The sequence below is a fragment of the Theropithecus gelada genome, chromosome 10 (genome assembly GCF_003255815.1).
Source record: "Theropithecus gelada isolate Dixy chromosome 10, Tgel_1.0, whole genome shotgun sequence".
Lineage (NCBI taxonomy): Eukaryota > Metazoa > Chordata > Mammalia > Primates > Cercopithecidae > Theropithecus > Theropithecus gelada.
In genome coordinates, this window is record NC_037678.1 from 87,291,148 (window position 1) to 87,307,109 (window position 15,962).

The 15,962-nt window shown below is 38.4% G+C and overlaps 1 protein-coding gene across 6 annotated transcripts in view; it reads left to right on the forward strand.

The window, feature by feature from the left end:
• Nucleotides 1-15,962, forward strand: part of MACROD2 (MACRO domain containing 2) — a 2,143,045-nt gene that overhangs the window by 1,966,229 nt on the left and 160,854 nt on the right. For all 6 annotated transcript variants that reach the window (XM_025399153.1, XM_025399154.1, XM_025399155.1 and 3 more), the window contains one exon: nucleotides 13,385-13,432. In XM_025399153.1, the coding sequence (XP_025254938.1) occupies nucleotides 13,385-13,432 (48 nt within the window). The remainder of the gene's footprint in view (nucleotides 1-13,384; nucleotides 13,433-15,962) is intronic.

A 15,962-nucleotide genomic window follows, 5' to 3' on the forward strand; every position in this document is an offset into this window, starting at 1 on the left:
AGGATTGACTCAGTTTATGACTTAAGAGATTGTCCTTTCAACAACACCCATGCCATGGATTCATCGTCTCCTTTTATTGAGATAGTAGTGAACAAAGGCTAAAGAAAAGTCAGTAAATTGGCCAAAGTCACATAGTTGGGTATGTCTGAGCTCAAATCCTTTCCACTGTGTAATGCTTCTTCCCTTAGCAATCCTGAAAACATGGACAATTGTTTGAAGCTACTTGTCTGCTAAAAAAGCCACATATTATCCATTTGCATTAGTAGGACTAGAGCTCCTGAAAAGCTAGAGTTCCTCCAATCATATGGTATATCCACATGTCCTCTTTCCTTCCTCTTCTCTTCTCCTCTCTGGTCATCAGTTTTCCAAGAATAATAATGAAGCACATGGTGTCATGAGCTGTGAAGGTCTTTTTTCCTCTTGCTATGTCAGAATAATGATTGGAAGATAGAAGCTTAAAGAGAGGGGTGGTGAATTTCTGAGAAAGGTAGCAATTGTCTAACAATGAGGTCAACAGAGACAAAAGCATCTATGGTAAAGGGGAGGAAGTGCTAGATTTGTTATTGTAAGAAATGGTCTCTAATCTTGTCACAGCCACCATAACCCTGTATGGCTTTGTGCATGTTGTTTAACCTTTTTCTGCTTCAGTTTTGTCATGTGCAAACATACTAATGTACCAATTCCAAATATAAGGAGTAGTAATATAAATGAAAATCCACTAGATATGTACACCAAGCATCATACATTTTTAAATATCCATGTTTATTTCTTGTTACAATTTTAAAAGTAAGTAGTTCAACTTTTGTGATCATCTTTGAAAAATATGTAAAACTTCTTATCACCAAAATAAGACAGGTTTATAGTGAAAAACAGATAAGCAAAAAGAAAAAAATACAAACTATTTTCTGTCCTGTAATCTGGAGATGAATTACAAATTGTTGCTTATCCTTCTGATCTTTAGAAACGGAAAATGCAAATAGCGAGAAATTAGTCTTATAACTTACTGTATATCATTTAACATAAATCATGAACATATTTTTCACATCATTATGACTTCTTCCATAACTTAATTTTAATACACCCAAAGTTTACTCAAAACCATACTATAGAACTTAGGAATTATTTCTGTAAATTATTTCTCTATTTTCTTATAAATAATAATTTTTAAAAATCATCTTTGTAGTTAAATATTGGCATCATTCTCATTTTTTAAAATACTTTTCTAAAAGTGGGATCACTTTTTCAAAATATGTGCAAAACCAAGACACTTCTGCTAGGAATTGTCAAATTGTTCACTATGTTTGCAGCACTACAGTTGAGTGTCATGTACTATATCCAACTTACAGGGATTACCATTCACAGGGACAGAAATATAAATGCCCGAGCCTAGCATTAAGCAACCTGAGTTTACATTCCCATGAGTGGTATATGAGAGTTTATTTTTTTCCTACCCTTCTCAGTGGGTTGGTTACATCATACTCTTTTGATGTTAGCACTTTTATACATGAAAAAAAGGTGATTAATGTGTAACAACATTCATTTATCTTATTACTAATATAGTTTAACATTTTTCCAGTTATTTATCTAAATTTCTTATACAAAATTGCTGATCTTAACCCTTGTACATTTTTATTTCATCTTTTTCTTATTGATTTATAAGAACTCTTTGTATATTAAGGTTACTAATCTTTCAAATGTATGTTGCAAGTGGTTTCCAAGTTTCTCATTTGTTTTTGTGATATTCTTTTATAACCAAAACAGTGAGAAAAGGTAGAAAGACAGGATTTTAAAATATATAAAAAAGAAAGAAGGAAGGAAGGAGAAAAGGGAAAATGAAAGGATGAAAAATCTGAAGGTTTAAAAATAGAAAGAAAAGAAGAAATCCTTTTTAATGAAAGAATGGGGTTAAACCAAAAACTCAAAAATGACCTTGATTTTAGGCCTATGGACTTCACCTCACAGAAAAACATTTTATTTCTAATTAGATTGTTTTTAGTTCTCCTCTTCAGACATTTATTTATTTATTTATTACACTTTTAAGTTCTAGGGTACATGTGCACAATGTGCAGGTTTGTTACATAGGTATACATGTGCCATGTTGGCTTGCTGCACTCATCATTTACCTTAGGTATTTCTCCTAATGCTATCCCTCCCCTAGACCCCCACCGCCCAACAGGCCCTGGTGTGTGATGTTCCCCTCCCTGTGTCCATGTGTTCTCCTTGCTCAACTCCCACTTATGAGTGAGAACATGCAGTGTTTGGTTTTCTGTCCTTGTGATATTTTGCTGAGAATGATGGTTTTCAGCTTCATCCATGTCACTGCAAAGGACATGAACTCATCCTTTTTTATGGCTGCATAGTATTCCATGGTGTATATGTGCCACATTTTCTTAATCCAGTCTGTCGTTGATGGACATTTGGGTTGGTTCCAAGTCTTTGCTATTGTGAATAGTGCTGCAATAAACATGCGTGTGCATATGTCTTTATAGTAGCATGATTTATAATTCTCTGGGTATATACCCAGTAACGGGATCACTGGGTCAAATGGTATTTCTAGTTCTAGATCCTTGACGAATCGCCACACTGCCTTCCACATTGGTTGAACTAATTTATACTCCCACTAACAGTGTAAAAGCGTTCCTATTTCTCCACATCTTCTCCAGCATCTGTTGTTTCCTGACATTTTAATGATCGCCATTCTAACTGGCATGAGATGGTATCTCATTGTGGTTTTGATTTGCATTTCTCTGATGACCAGCGATGATGAGCATTTTTAAATATGTTTCAGACACTTTTTATACAAAGCAATCTGCTTCCTGATTTACCAAATGTAGCAGGCAGAAAAATGTCCCCCACAAAGATGTCTACAGTCTAAACCCCAGACCCTGTGAATATGTTAGGTGGCATTGCAAAGGGAAAAATAAGATTGCTGGTGGAGTTAGGGTTGCAGTTAGCAGACCACAAAATAGGAATGTTATTTTGGATTGATTATAAGATTGGGGTCAAAGTCATCATGAGAGTTCTTAAAATTGAAAGAGGAAAGCAGAAGAGGGAAGCCAGAAGGAGCTGTGACTATGGAAGAATGTTCAGAGAGATGCACCATTGCTGGCTTTGAAGATGGAGGAAGAGGGCCATGAGCTAAGGAACGTGGGCATCTCTAGAAGCTGGAAAAGCTAGGAAACAGATTCTTTCCTGGAACCCCCAGAGAGGAAAGCAGCCTAGATGATATGTTGATTTTAGTCTAGTTCAACCCATGTGGGACTTCCAACCTTCAGAATTGTAAGATAATAAGTTTGTGTTGTTAGTAGAAATATGTTACAAAGGTAATAGAAAACTAATATATGAATACCATCTATGAATAAGTAAAAGAAACACAAGAAAAACTTCTTACCCAGTCTGAATTGTACATTTTCCCCCAAATGATACATTCAATGTAGAGAACAACTAGAGTAAAAGAATTCAGTATTTTCTTTAATTATGAATGTTTACAAGTACATGGCCATTTGTGTACTTTTAATGTGCAGATCACATTGATGTTTAGAATTCTACAAGACATGCTCTCTATAAAGTAACATAAATGGGTTAACCGCCTTCTTAGGAAATAGGTGCTAACCATTTCCACTTGATGGGCCTCAAAAGCTACAAACACATTTTGTCTTCAATGAAAATCCAGTGAAGTGTTGCTGTAACCAAGCAACCTGAATGCAGGAACAAGCAGCCGGCATAGACAGAAAGCAATCTGTCCCTTCCAACGGAGGGGAGTGTGCAGTGAGTGTAGCAAATGCTGATAAACAGCAGAACAAATGAAGACCTGGGAACATGAGCCTTGACTAAGCAGAGTTTGATCTCATTAGGAAGTTCTGGTAAAACAGACACAACTAAATGCTAGTTGGAGAAGGGAGGGAGGATGTTGTAGTCATTTTTATAGAGATCCCTGCAGGGTGCTTTTGAAAGACCTGTCAAACATTCTGGGTAGACTGGTTTTGGTTCTTTAGTTGAAAACACTGAGGCAAATGCAGGGGGGAAAAAGTCTTTGAGGAATAATATATAAATAAAATAATTCTTAAGAAGGCACAGAAATAAGAATAAAGACAAAAATAAACAATGGGGAAACTAAAATTTCTATAAACTATATTCCACTTTATGTATGGACCTGACTTTTATTGTCAGCCATATGTCTTTCAAAGAGTTGTCTGTCTCCTTCACTTGCTGGTCATTCCATAATCCACAGCAATCATGTGACTATCTCTACCTTCCTACTGCAACCATCCTTGTTGAGGTTATTAGAACCTTTTTGATGGCTTGAGCGTGGGAACTGAAACCATTGCATATTTGATCACATGACTCCACATGACCCTTTAGAGCCCTTCTCGCCTTGGACTGGGCACTCTTTATCCTGGCGACTGCTCTGCCATCTTGTCTTCCTGACCGTCATCTGTGTCCGGCCCGGCCCTCTCTGGTATACTTGCTTGCACGTGTCCGTCTCCAGCTGGGAGTCTCTCAGGTGTCTTCAATTGAACACATCCAAAATTATATTCAGAATCTGTTTCTCCACTCCTCAATCCTCCTCTTCCTAAATCCCATATCTCAATGACTGATGCTATCATGTGCCCAGTTGGGCAAGCCAGAAGCAGCACCACCCGGCAGTTTTCTAACCAGTGCCTTTTATTTATTGTTTGATTTATAAAGTAATTAGATTTGAGTGCTCATTTTGGCCAAGGATCAGTTGAAGGAAAAAAAAATTTCCTTTTTTTTAAAAATTTCTCCTGGCTTTATCAATCACCTTCAGAAAGCAGATTTAGCAATTTGTTAGATTCAGTGAGTCCAAGTATTCAACTTAATGGCAGGAGTCCTACTCAGGGAGGACTCTCCCTTATCAGTCATTCTTTGCCTGAAGTTTCTGCTTTGTCAAATCCTACAAGAAGCCATGAGGATAATGACCTCTTCCCTACTACATGGAAGCCCAAAACAAAGCTTTATTTTTGCTAATGATATTTCTTTTCTCTGCAAATCCAAATTGTTCCTAGAAGCTTTTGGTAATGAAATATTAAAAAGATGAAGAGTGCACAAGAAGCCTGTGGTAAGAAATTAAGCTCTAAGGGAGAGAACTTAGAAACATGTGAAATAAAACCACAGCAGGATTATCGTAATTGTTCTCCTTGACAGACCTGCCCATATGTATGAATGTTCCTGAAAATTTGACAAGGGAATTTTATGATCTATTTCAGGTGTCTGTCCATTTTTTTCCCTTGGGAGTGGAGAGGATGCCTTAATAGCTCATAAGGGTAACATTCCCCTTCATAACACCCTCCTTTTCTCATGCCACGCGCAGACCTCCTTGAGTCTAGTCCCCATTCTTGCTCACGTCTCCTAGTCAATCTAGGAATCCTGGCCATGGACCATGATAATCTTGCCACTCAGCTGCATAGTAGCTGAGTGACTTCAAGCACATAAGAAAGCATACAATATCTTATGAAAAGCATAACTGTTCCTCAAACCCAGCAACCATGTGGCTTGGGCACCTCTTACCACATTAGTGTTAGTGAGACATCACAAGTTAGTTCAGTTGAGATATCAAAAAAAAAAAAAATGGACACCTACTTTTTTGAAAGATTCTTCTTCAACTCACCAATACTGGTGCTTTGGATGAGTGGCTCTCAAACTTCAATGTGCATGAGTATCACCAGGAGGGTCCTTTCCCCGGAGCTTTGGATGCAGTAGATCTTGAGTGGGACCTGAGAATTTGCATTTCTAACAAGTGTCCAGATGATAGTGGTGCTGCTGGTCCAGAGAGTACACTTTGACAACTACCTTAAATAACGTTCTATGGCATTTTCTTTGCTTGTTTTTGTTTATTTCACTTCCCCAAAAGACTGTATTAATTACGGTGACTCTAGGTAATGGAGTAAGACAAACCTGAAGTCATTCCAAAACCCATAGCATACTTCATTTTCCAAAGAAGTGTGGACTATTTGCTGTTGGGAAATGACAGTTACCTGCTTGGAAGACAGGTATAATGATTAAGACAGAAATCATTCACATTAACTCTGTCTCCAATAAAAGAAAGTGAAATCAGTGTTATAGAGCTCAAAGTAGGTTAGACATTTCCTTATGAAGGGGATTCTGAAGTATATAAAGCTAGTTTTTACCCAAAACTGGTTATTCATGAGAAACTAGTTGGTTTTCACATATATATTGTGATCAAAATAAAAACTTCGGTCATATCCATGTGTTTGTGTAGAATGCAACAGGGTAATCTGACACAGGGTGATGCAGTGAATAAAAACAGCACCTGTTATGAAATTAACATCAAAGAGGTCCCGTAAGATGAAATGGAGCGTTAGCCTCTGTATGGTGTGTGCCTGGGAAGGAAAGGGGATTTTCTGGAACTGGCATTCCTGAACACACAGAACAATGCCTTCGGATGGAATGCTCTCTATTTTGAAATAGTATTCCTATCACTTTGGTAGAAACCTTTTATTTCATTTTTGTCCTCTAACAAAGAAGTGTGATGCTTGGAGAACTGTTTAAAAGGGCTGCAACTCTGTGCCCATGCTTCATCAGTCTCCTAACTACTTTCAAACTTTGAGTGGCATGACTCCCTACTTCCATAGGCTATCATCTTTTTAAAATTTTTTGTTGTTGTTGTTCCGGTTTTGTTAGACAAGTTCTTGCTAGCAATTTGTTGCACAAATATGACTCAAGCAAGCACATTATAGAGAATAATGTTGAACTAAAGTGGATTTCATTAATATGTAATGGCACGGCCGGGCGCGGTGGCTCAAGCCTGTAATCCCAGCACTTTGGGAGGCCGAGACGGGCGGATCACGAGGTCAGGAGATCGAGACCATCCTGGCGAACACGGTGAAACCCCGTCTCTACTAAAAAATAAAAAAAAACTAGCCGGGCGAGGTGGCGGGCGCCTGTGGTCCCAGCTACTCGGGAGGCTGAGGCAGGAGAATGGTGTAAGCCCGGGAGGCGGAGCTTGCAGTGAGCCGAGAGCGCGCCACTGCACTCCAGCCCGGGGGACAGAGCAAGACTCCGTCTCAAAAAAAAAAAAAAAAAAAAAAAAAATGTAATGGCACATTAGGTGCTTTGTAGAGCAAAAGGACTCTATGCTTGATTTTAATACAAATAATTCCAAAATATTAAGGCATGTGCTTTATAATTTTCAGTAAATTTCTCTCATTAAATGTTATCTTTCAAAAGATGGTGTGTCACTCCTCTGCTTAAAGTTGTTTAATCACTCTGTACTCTAAAGTTTGAATGCTTCAACCTTGTATATTTGTCAGGTTTTTGCAGAGAAAATGAACATATATTAAAATACATGGAAAGAGGTTTATCATAGCGAATGACCCATATGATTATGATGGTGGATAAATCCCAAGATCTGCAGTTGGCAAGTGTGAGACCCAGGAGGGCTCATGGCATAGTTTCAGTCTGAGTCCAAAGATCTGAGAACCAGTGAAACCAACCATGTGGTTGTAGTCTGAATGCTGGCAGGCTTCAACACAAGAAGAATTAATGTTTCAGTTTGAATCTGAAGGCAGGAAAAAAAACCCTCAATGTCCAACTACTAGAAAGGCAATGAGGCAGGAGGAGTTCCCTCTTACTCTCCAGGGGTCAGCCTTTGTGTTCCAGTCAGACCTTCAACTGATTGGATGAGGCTCACTCACATCAGGGAGGGCAATCTGCTCAGTACCCATTCAAATTTTAATCTCATTCAGAAACACTCACAGACACACTCAGAATAATGTTTGACCAAATGTTTGAGCACTCTGGACCAGTCACTTTGACACATAAAATTAATTGTCACTCCTGGTATGGAAGGCCTGTATTATCTAGCCAGAACAGACCGGGTTAATTGCAATTTCTCAGATAACTCTTCCTTTGGTCATTCATAGCTAGTTTTATCTCCTTAAAAACATCTTGATGGTTCACATCCACATGTTTTCACAAATGTTTTTCCCTCTGCTCGAGTGTGATTACCTTGTCTTTGAGTTCCCCAAGAAGCTGATCCTGAAACAAGGACTGAAGTAGAAGTATTTTGGGGTAGTGGGGGTGTGGCGGGAAGATGATCCCAGGAAACACCAGTAGGGAAGTGGGGAAGTGAGACAAGCAAGAGCAGAAGGCAATGAGGTGAAGTCGTAAGCCAGTTACGATGGGACAACTGGGGCTCAAACCCAGTAGGACTGGGGAGACTCAGGGAGATAGTACAGAACATGCTTTGAATTAGGCCACTTGGAAAGCAAGGAACATGCTTTGAATTAGGCCACTTGGAAGGCAAGGGAGCTGGGGTTCTTATATGCAAATTGTCCATCATTTGAGAAAGGCTCAACCCTAAAGGGTGTTAATTCTCTGGTATTACTTGAATGGGATTCAGCAAGCAGAGAGAGTCCCCAGGCAAAGAGACCCAAGAGCTGGTGGCTCAAAGGCAGGCTGCCACGCACTGAGTTGTCAAGGAACAAGGAGGTATAGGCAGTGCATCCACATCTGGGCATCTACTGTAGCCTTTCTTTTTCGCTACATAACTTTAACTCACCCTTTAAGACTCAGCTGAAGCCTAGCCTCTTCTGGAGTGCCTTCATAGAACTTCCCTCTGACTTAGCTGGCTCTTGTATATTTCCCAATACAACTTCCGTGTAACTACATCAGATAATCTGTTACCTTCTTCTGTAGTTTTGCTTTTCTATATCATCCACTTTGTGAGCTCCTTGAGGGAAAAGATTGTTGGCCTGTATCTTCATAATGGCTGCACAAGGTAGAGCTCAAGAGATGGTTATTTACCTAGCAAAAATAGTTATAAGAATGACATCATAAGGTAATCACTCAGTGGGTTCTTCTTGCCCACTGCACAGATAAAACTAATTTAGTGAGACAGCAGTATTGCAGTAGAGAAAGAGTTTAATTAAAGCAGGGCTAGCCAAGCAGAGGACAGAAGTTTATTACTCAAATCAGTCTCCCAAAAGCTTGGAGGCTAGGAGTTTTTTGGACAATGTAACAGGCAGGGGTCTAGGGAATGGGTGCCGCTGATTGGTTGGGAATGAAATCATAGGAGTGTAGAAAACTGTCCTCATGCACTGAGCCTCTGGATAGGGTCCTCAGGACCAGTTGAGTCACGAGTCAAAGGTCCCGGTGGAGTCAGTCAGTTGCCAGAATGCAAAAATCTGAAAAACATCTCAAAAGGCCAACCTTAGGTTCTAGAATAGTGATGTTATCTATTAGAGCAATTGTAGAGGTTACATATCTTGGGAACCTCTGGAACAATGGCTGGTTATTGTTTAACTCTGCCTACATCTTAGTAGAATTCAGGCTTCTCTCATAATCGTGACCTTGGGGTCTTTCATTAGTTTTACAAAGGCAGCTTCAGTCCCCAAACAAGGAAGGGATAGTTTTGAGAAGGGTTATTATCATTCTTGCTTTTAGGTTAAACTATATACTAAATTCCTTCCAAAGTTAGCTTGGGCTATACCCAGAAACGAACAAGAACAGCTTGTGAGGGTAGAAGCAAGATGGAGTCTGCTGTGTTAGATTTCTTTCATTGTCATACTTTTTCTATGTCAGATTTCTCTCGTCACAGTTTTTGCAAAGGTGGTCTCAATAATAGCAGTAATCAGTATTTACTGAATGCTCATTCTATGTGAGCACTTGACATATAATCCTAACCCTAAGAAGTTGATAATTTTATTATCCCTATTTTTCAGATGAAGAAACTGACATATAGGTTTTTATGTTATTTTGGGGCCAAAAGATAACGTCCCCTTTGCCCTCTGAAAGTTCACTAAAAATAAACTGACAAAAGGCAGGTTAATAGCAGAAAAGGCATACAAAATTATTTTAACATGCACAAGCATGGGGAAATCACATGAGAATGATTATCCACTAGCTAAATTGGGCACAGAAGCTTATATATTCTTCTTCATAGGGGAGTGGATAGATGGGGAAAGTAGACAATTTTTTGAAGAGCAATAAATGATTATTAGGGAGAATGAATGGACCCAGGAGACAGAAATTAACTTGTAAATTATTCTCTTTGGAATTTGAATGAGCCCAAGAGGCAGGCATTATCTTGTAAAAAACATCTGTCCAGATGTGGTTACATTCTCAGCTTTCTTTTCTGCAATAGATAATGAAATTTCAGGGAGAGGATGGAAGGCAATTGTGTTCCTTTTTTGGGGCTACTGTTTGTAGATAGATAAGGAAACTGTGGAGAAAATCTTCACCCTGTGCTTTGGGAGAGACAAGGGATTGAGAGATGGTAGTGAGGGGAAGGTCCCTTATATTTCGGGGTATTCTGGTATTCTTCTTACCCAAGATTTGCATAGTTACATGTTTTTTGTCCTGGAAGTAAACTGACCCAGTCTGAGTCCAGACTCTGAACAGACACTTAACCACTGTATGACTAAATCAGTGCATGAGTGAAGCGAATGAATGAATAATAACCCCAAGCCTGATCCTTCCACACACGGGAGTCATTCTGGGATGACGTTATCGGGACAGTCTGTATAGTTCAAATATTCGCTTCAATGTCATGTTCTACGTACAGGAAGACTTCCAAGTAGCTTAACTAGAAGCATCAATCCTTCCTCTGGCACCTTTTTAGTAGCACTGACTACCATATGTTGGAATGTATTTGCATGTCTTAGTTCATTTACTACTGATAAGATTATTTTTTAAAAAAATGCTTAAGTTTCTATTCATCTTGGAGTTTTCTACAGCCCCAAACATAAAGCCTTATACACAAGAGGCTAACCAATGAGTGTTTGCCAGGTGAATAATGGAAACTTAAGTGACAAGCAAAGGGATCTTTGACTCTTCCTTTATTTTCCCCCAGAAACTGTAGAGACTCTTTTTTATCTCTCTCTCTCAGATTCTGAAGAGTCTGTGGTCGTACAGATTTTAGATGGCTCTGTAAAATAAAATTATATTTAAAGATATTAAGTTCAGGGAGGAATCTACGAAGTTTACTTTGTAACATTTTGGTAATCATTTGGTTAGAAAACTGTATTTCTAAGAAACTGGTATTCTTCCTTCCAAAACTGCATTCATAGAATGAATTTTTAAAATTATGTAGAAAATCACCAATGTTTCTAAAATATTTCCATGGTAAAAAAAAATTACTTCTTTAAAAGTTAACTATAGTTATCAAGAATTGCCTTTCTAAAACCTCAAATGAAAAGCATTTTCTCTTTCCACTGACTAATAAATCTCTAATCATCATTGATAATCAATTCTTAGAAGAGGGCCATACCAAGTAAATTTGGCTGGGATGACTAAATTACAAAGCACATATGTCGGAGCAAGTTGCAAATCTTCACTGACTTCCCATTATTTACAAAGGATGATATAGCTAATATGTATAAAACACATAGAAAATAATATAAATTTAATTCAGTGGACATTTCTTTATTGATTATGGTATATAAAATGAATGGCATTAAGTGCCAGGGAATATACAGGAACACAAGACCTGGTCTCCATCTTTGCAGAATTTATTATCTGGAGATGGATATTTGAAAGAGAGATAAATTAACATGTAGACTGTGTGATTTTATTATAATAACAGATAACATTTAGCACTTAACAATGTTTCAGTAATTGTCCTAGTACTTTACATGGCATGATCTCATTTAATCCTTAGGAAAGCTCTATGTAGTAGGTATAATTATTATTATCCCACTACATAGCTGATGAAACTGAAGCTCAGGAAGATTCAGGTAACTTCTGCAAGACCACATGCCCAGGGGATGGATGGGTGGAGGAGCCAGGATGCAAACCTAAGCCCATGTGTATTTAAAGTCCATACCAAGAAGGCAGTAAAAATAAGGTACATCAAAGAGCACATGATTCATTCAAACTTGGGGAAATCAGACGCTGTGGCACCTAAGCTTGCGCTTGAAGGATGAAGGTGAATAGAGAGGGAGAAGGGCATTGCTAGCAGGATCAAGGCAGGTAGAGGAAGCTGAGGGGGACCTTGAGAGAACAGAGAAGAGTTAAGTGTTGCCATCTATGTAGGTGGTAGCATGCGTGTAACAGAGGAGGTGAAACTGAGAAAAGTGTTTGGAACCAGGTATCATTGGCCTTGAGCGTTACAGGAAGAGTCTAGACTTTTCTCATTAGGCAGAGGGCAGTCACTGAACCGTTGTGAACCAGATCAGAGCTGTATTTTAAGATTGATTTGGCAGTCACGTGTAAAAGGAGTGAGATCCAGGAGAGGGAAAAAGAGAGGAGCAGTTAGGAAACTGCTAAAATAGCTAAGGCAAATGGCACTGGGAGTCTGAATTTGTACTGCAATAATGTGAGGAGAGAGGACCAAACATAGAAACAGGAGAAGATTTGGCGCTAGCTGATATTTTAGTCCATTTGGGCTGCTGTAACAAAATATCATAGACTCAGTGGCTTATAAACAACAGAAATTTATTTTTGACAGTTCTGGAGGCTGGAAGTCCAAGATCAAGGTGCTGGCAGATTCGGTGTCTGGTGAGGACCCTCTTCCCCATAGAGAGGCGTCTTCTCCCTGTGTCCGCACATGGAGGGAGGGGTGAGAGGTCTCTCTTAGGTCTCTTTTATAAAGACATTAATCCCATCCACAAAGGTTCTTTCCTTATGATCTAATCACCTTCCAAAGGCCTCACCTTCTAACCACCATCACCTTGGAGGTTAAGATTAAGCATATGAATTATTGGGGACACAGATATTCAGAACATGCCACTGGAGGTAGGGAGCATAAGGAGAGAGATGACAGTGTTTCAGAAGTTCAAAAGAGCAAGCATGTCATCTGTAGTGCAGAGGAATCACATGACCTTTTCCAGTTAAAAGGGGTTATATTGGGAGATAAGGGGAGCTAAATAGGAATGGTGCAACTGGTGGGACACTTGAAAGCACATGAGTGAAGGTTGGGATTTCCAAATGCAGCAAAGCAGCACTTTTCATAGTGCAGTGCAGGGATTTGACACATGTCGGTCTATGACCAAATAATGATGTCCATACTTCTCAGATACTTGAAGTGAGCATGCAGACCTTTAACAAAGGTAGAGTATGTGGCATTTAAAGTCTGTGATTTTTAATTGTGAGCAATTGAAATGACTGAAGTGACCATATATAATTTGTATAAGTAAAACAAATGATTGCATATATAGTTTGTTATAAATATAACAATTTTAAAAAGGAAATGTAAACTCTAGGTTTTAAATTGTGCATTAATGTGTATACTGTCTTCTTAACTCAGCATGATAATAAGACAAGAGAAATGCATGCTTTAACAGTCTCTTTTCTACTGATCTGTTATCCTTTTCTTTGAAAGTTTTAATTAATCCATCTAGAACATTCTTGTGTTTCCCACTTTCATATGAATATTTCTTTATTTTTTCCTATTTTTTAACAGACGATAATAATGAAGAAGAAGAGGATGTCGAAATGAAAGAAGATTCAGGTATTAAATTCATTCTTTTATTATTAGGGGGTAAGTAGGGGTCATTTTGTTGTTTATGTACACTTCATATTTTTTCAAAGAAAGACAAAATAAGATTAATAAAATAGAAATATATGCTCAGTGTTATAAAATTAAAAAGTAGTTGTGCTAACACTTAAGGTTAATGCAGTTACTGTATTTAAGGAATAAATTTGACCTTGAGTTTCCTGACAGCCAAGGTAAAAATGGAACATGATGTTGTACTTAATAGAGTTATATAACAAATCGCCCCCAAAACTTAGAGTAAGCTGAAAACAACCACTTCTTATGCTCATGAGCACAGCAGAGATAACTTAATCATTCTGTTCACAAGGTGTAGGGCTCAGCAGGAAGATTCAACAGCTGGGAGCTGGGACCATCTGAAGGTTCACTCACTTGTCTGGCTAGTGATTGATCTCAACTGTCAGCTAAAATATTAGCTGGGACAACTTCCTAAAACACTTGTTCATGACCACTTTATGTGGCCTGGGCTTCCTCAAAGCATGGCAGCCAGCTTCCAAAATGAGTTTCTCCTGGAAAAAGGGAGACACTGTATTCTCAGGCTTAGACATTCCATTGCATCACTCCATGTAATTCTAATTCTTTGGAATAGTCATGAGCCTGCCAAAATTCAAGAGGAAATGAAAATGGACTCAATCTCTTGTGGGGAGTGGTTCTATAGAGCATGTAAGACCTAAAATATTGCTGTGGCCATCTTTGGAAAATACACTTTCCACATATTATATTTTGTTCTGATTATCAGAATTAAGATGCATGCCAACCCCTCAACAAAGCCCATTTGTTATGAGGAAAATCTAGTGATTAAATGCACAGGTTATAGCCTAAGGTAGCCATTCAATGTGTCTTTGATAATGAATGCATGAATCAATAGACCTGAATTCAGTTCTAGCTCTATCAATTATTGACCTTAGGCAAGTGTCATTTTCTATAAGCCTCAGTTTACAATTCTGGGGGCAATAATTCTTACCGTATAGTTTTGTTTGGGGGATTAAATCAGATAACATACCTAAAGTTTCATACAGTGCTTGGACCATAGTAAAGATTCAGTAAATTATTGCTTTTTTCTTTCTCATTCTAACGAAGGATATAGAGCTTAATTCTATGATTAAAAGCTCCTTGTTCCTCATTTTGGCAGTCACAGTGTTCTGACTGTGAAAGAGGTATCTCAGAGGCCCTAATTTTGTGTTACTTCTCATTTGATGCCAGAATTCCCTACAAATCACTGACAGGCTCAGTCTGGGCAGCTCCATCATCAGGGAGCTCTTTAAATTCTGATGCATTTGATCTCACTACATGAGGTTTGATTGGGGTGGTCCTTCTCTATGTTAAGTTATATCTCTCTCCCTCCCCGGACTGCCCAATATCTTCAAGAGGAAATAACACCAGTTTCTTTTCTTCATAAAATTTCATTGGAACAAGGATTATAGCTTCTATCTACTCTTCTCCAGTCCAAATATGTCTGATTCCTAAAGTTCCCTTGGACTTCCAAATGCAATGGATTCAGAAGGTATGAGAAGTAGAAGCAGAATCTGAAAGTCAGGAGTAGAAATAAAGGAGGTAGAAGAGGAACTGTAGCAGTGGCTGTTGGTGCCCTACTTATGCCTCCTTGGTGCTTGCTTTATTTTACAGCACCAACAGCTTTCCAAGGAAAGTCCTTATGACTGTCTGCTGAGTGCTTTGCTCTCGTCCTGGCAGCAAACTCAAAGCACAAGAGAGTTAATTTCTCTGGAGCAGCCCTCAACCAATAATAGATAAGAGTTGGTTGATTAATACCCACATCTGACGCATGTTCTGTTCCAATGCTGTCTAGTAGAAACATAATGTGAGCCTCAAATGTGAGCCTCATGTATAATTTTGAACAAAGTGAAAGGAAGAACGTAAAACTAACTTTAACAATATTTTGTATAACACAATAATCCAAAATATTATCATTTCAATGTATAATCAATATAAAAATAGTCAGATATTTTACATTCTTTTTTTTCATACTAAGACTTTGAAATTGGTATGTGTTTTACATACACATCTGAATTCAAACTAGCCACATTTCAACTACTTGTTGGCCATATGTGGCTAGTGGCTACAGTATTGGACAATATTGTTCAGAGGTCCCCAGTAGAACTGAGTCTTGGTTGCCCACAGTGGAATGTACTCATGAACACACCCAGTGTCTGCTTTCCTTTTCCTGTCTTTCTTCCATATTCCTCTTGTGACACTTGCTAAAATCATCTCTCAAATTAACTGCTTAAAACTCAAACCCTTCTATGTTTGCTTCTGAGAGAATATGACCTAAGACAAGGACTTGGCTTGCCTTTTATAAAACATAGAGCTCAAGGTAAAATTTAAATTAAAATTTCAATTCCTATACCCATGTAGAATGTCTTATTGTAAAAAAGAGCCATATGTTTAAAAAAGACTTTAAATTATCACTCTGTCTTGAATTAACTTTCATGAATTTAATCTTGCCGTTCTCATTTATCTTGCTCACATG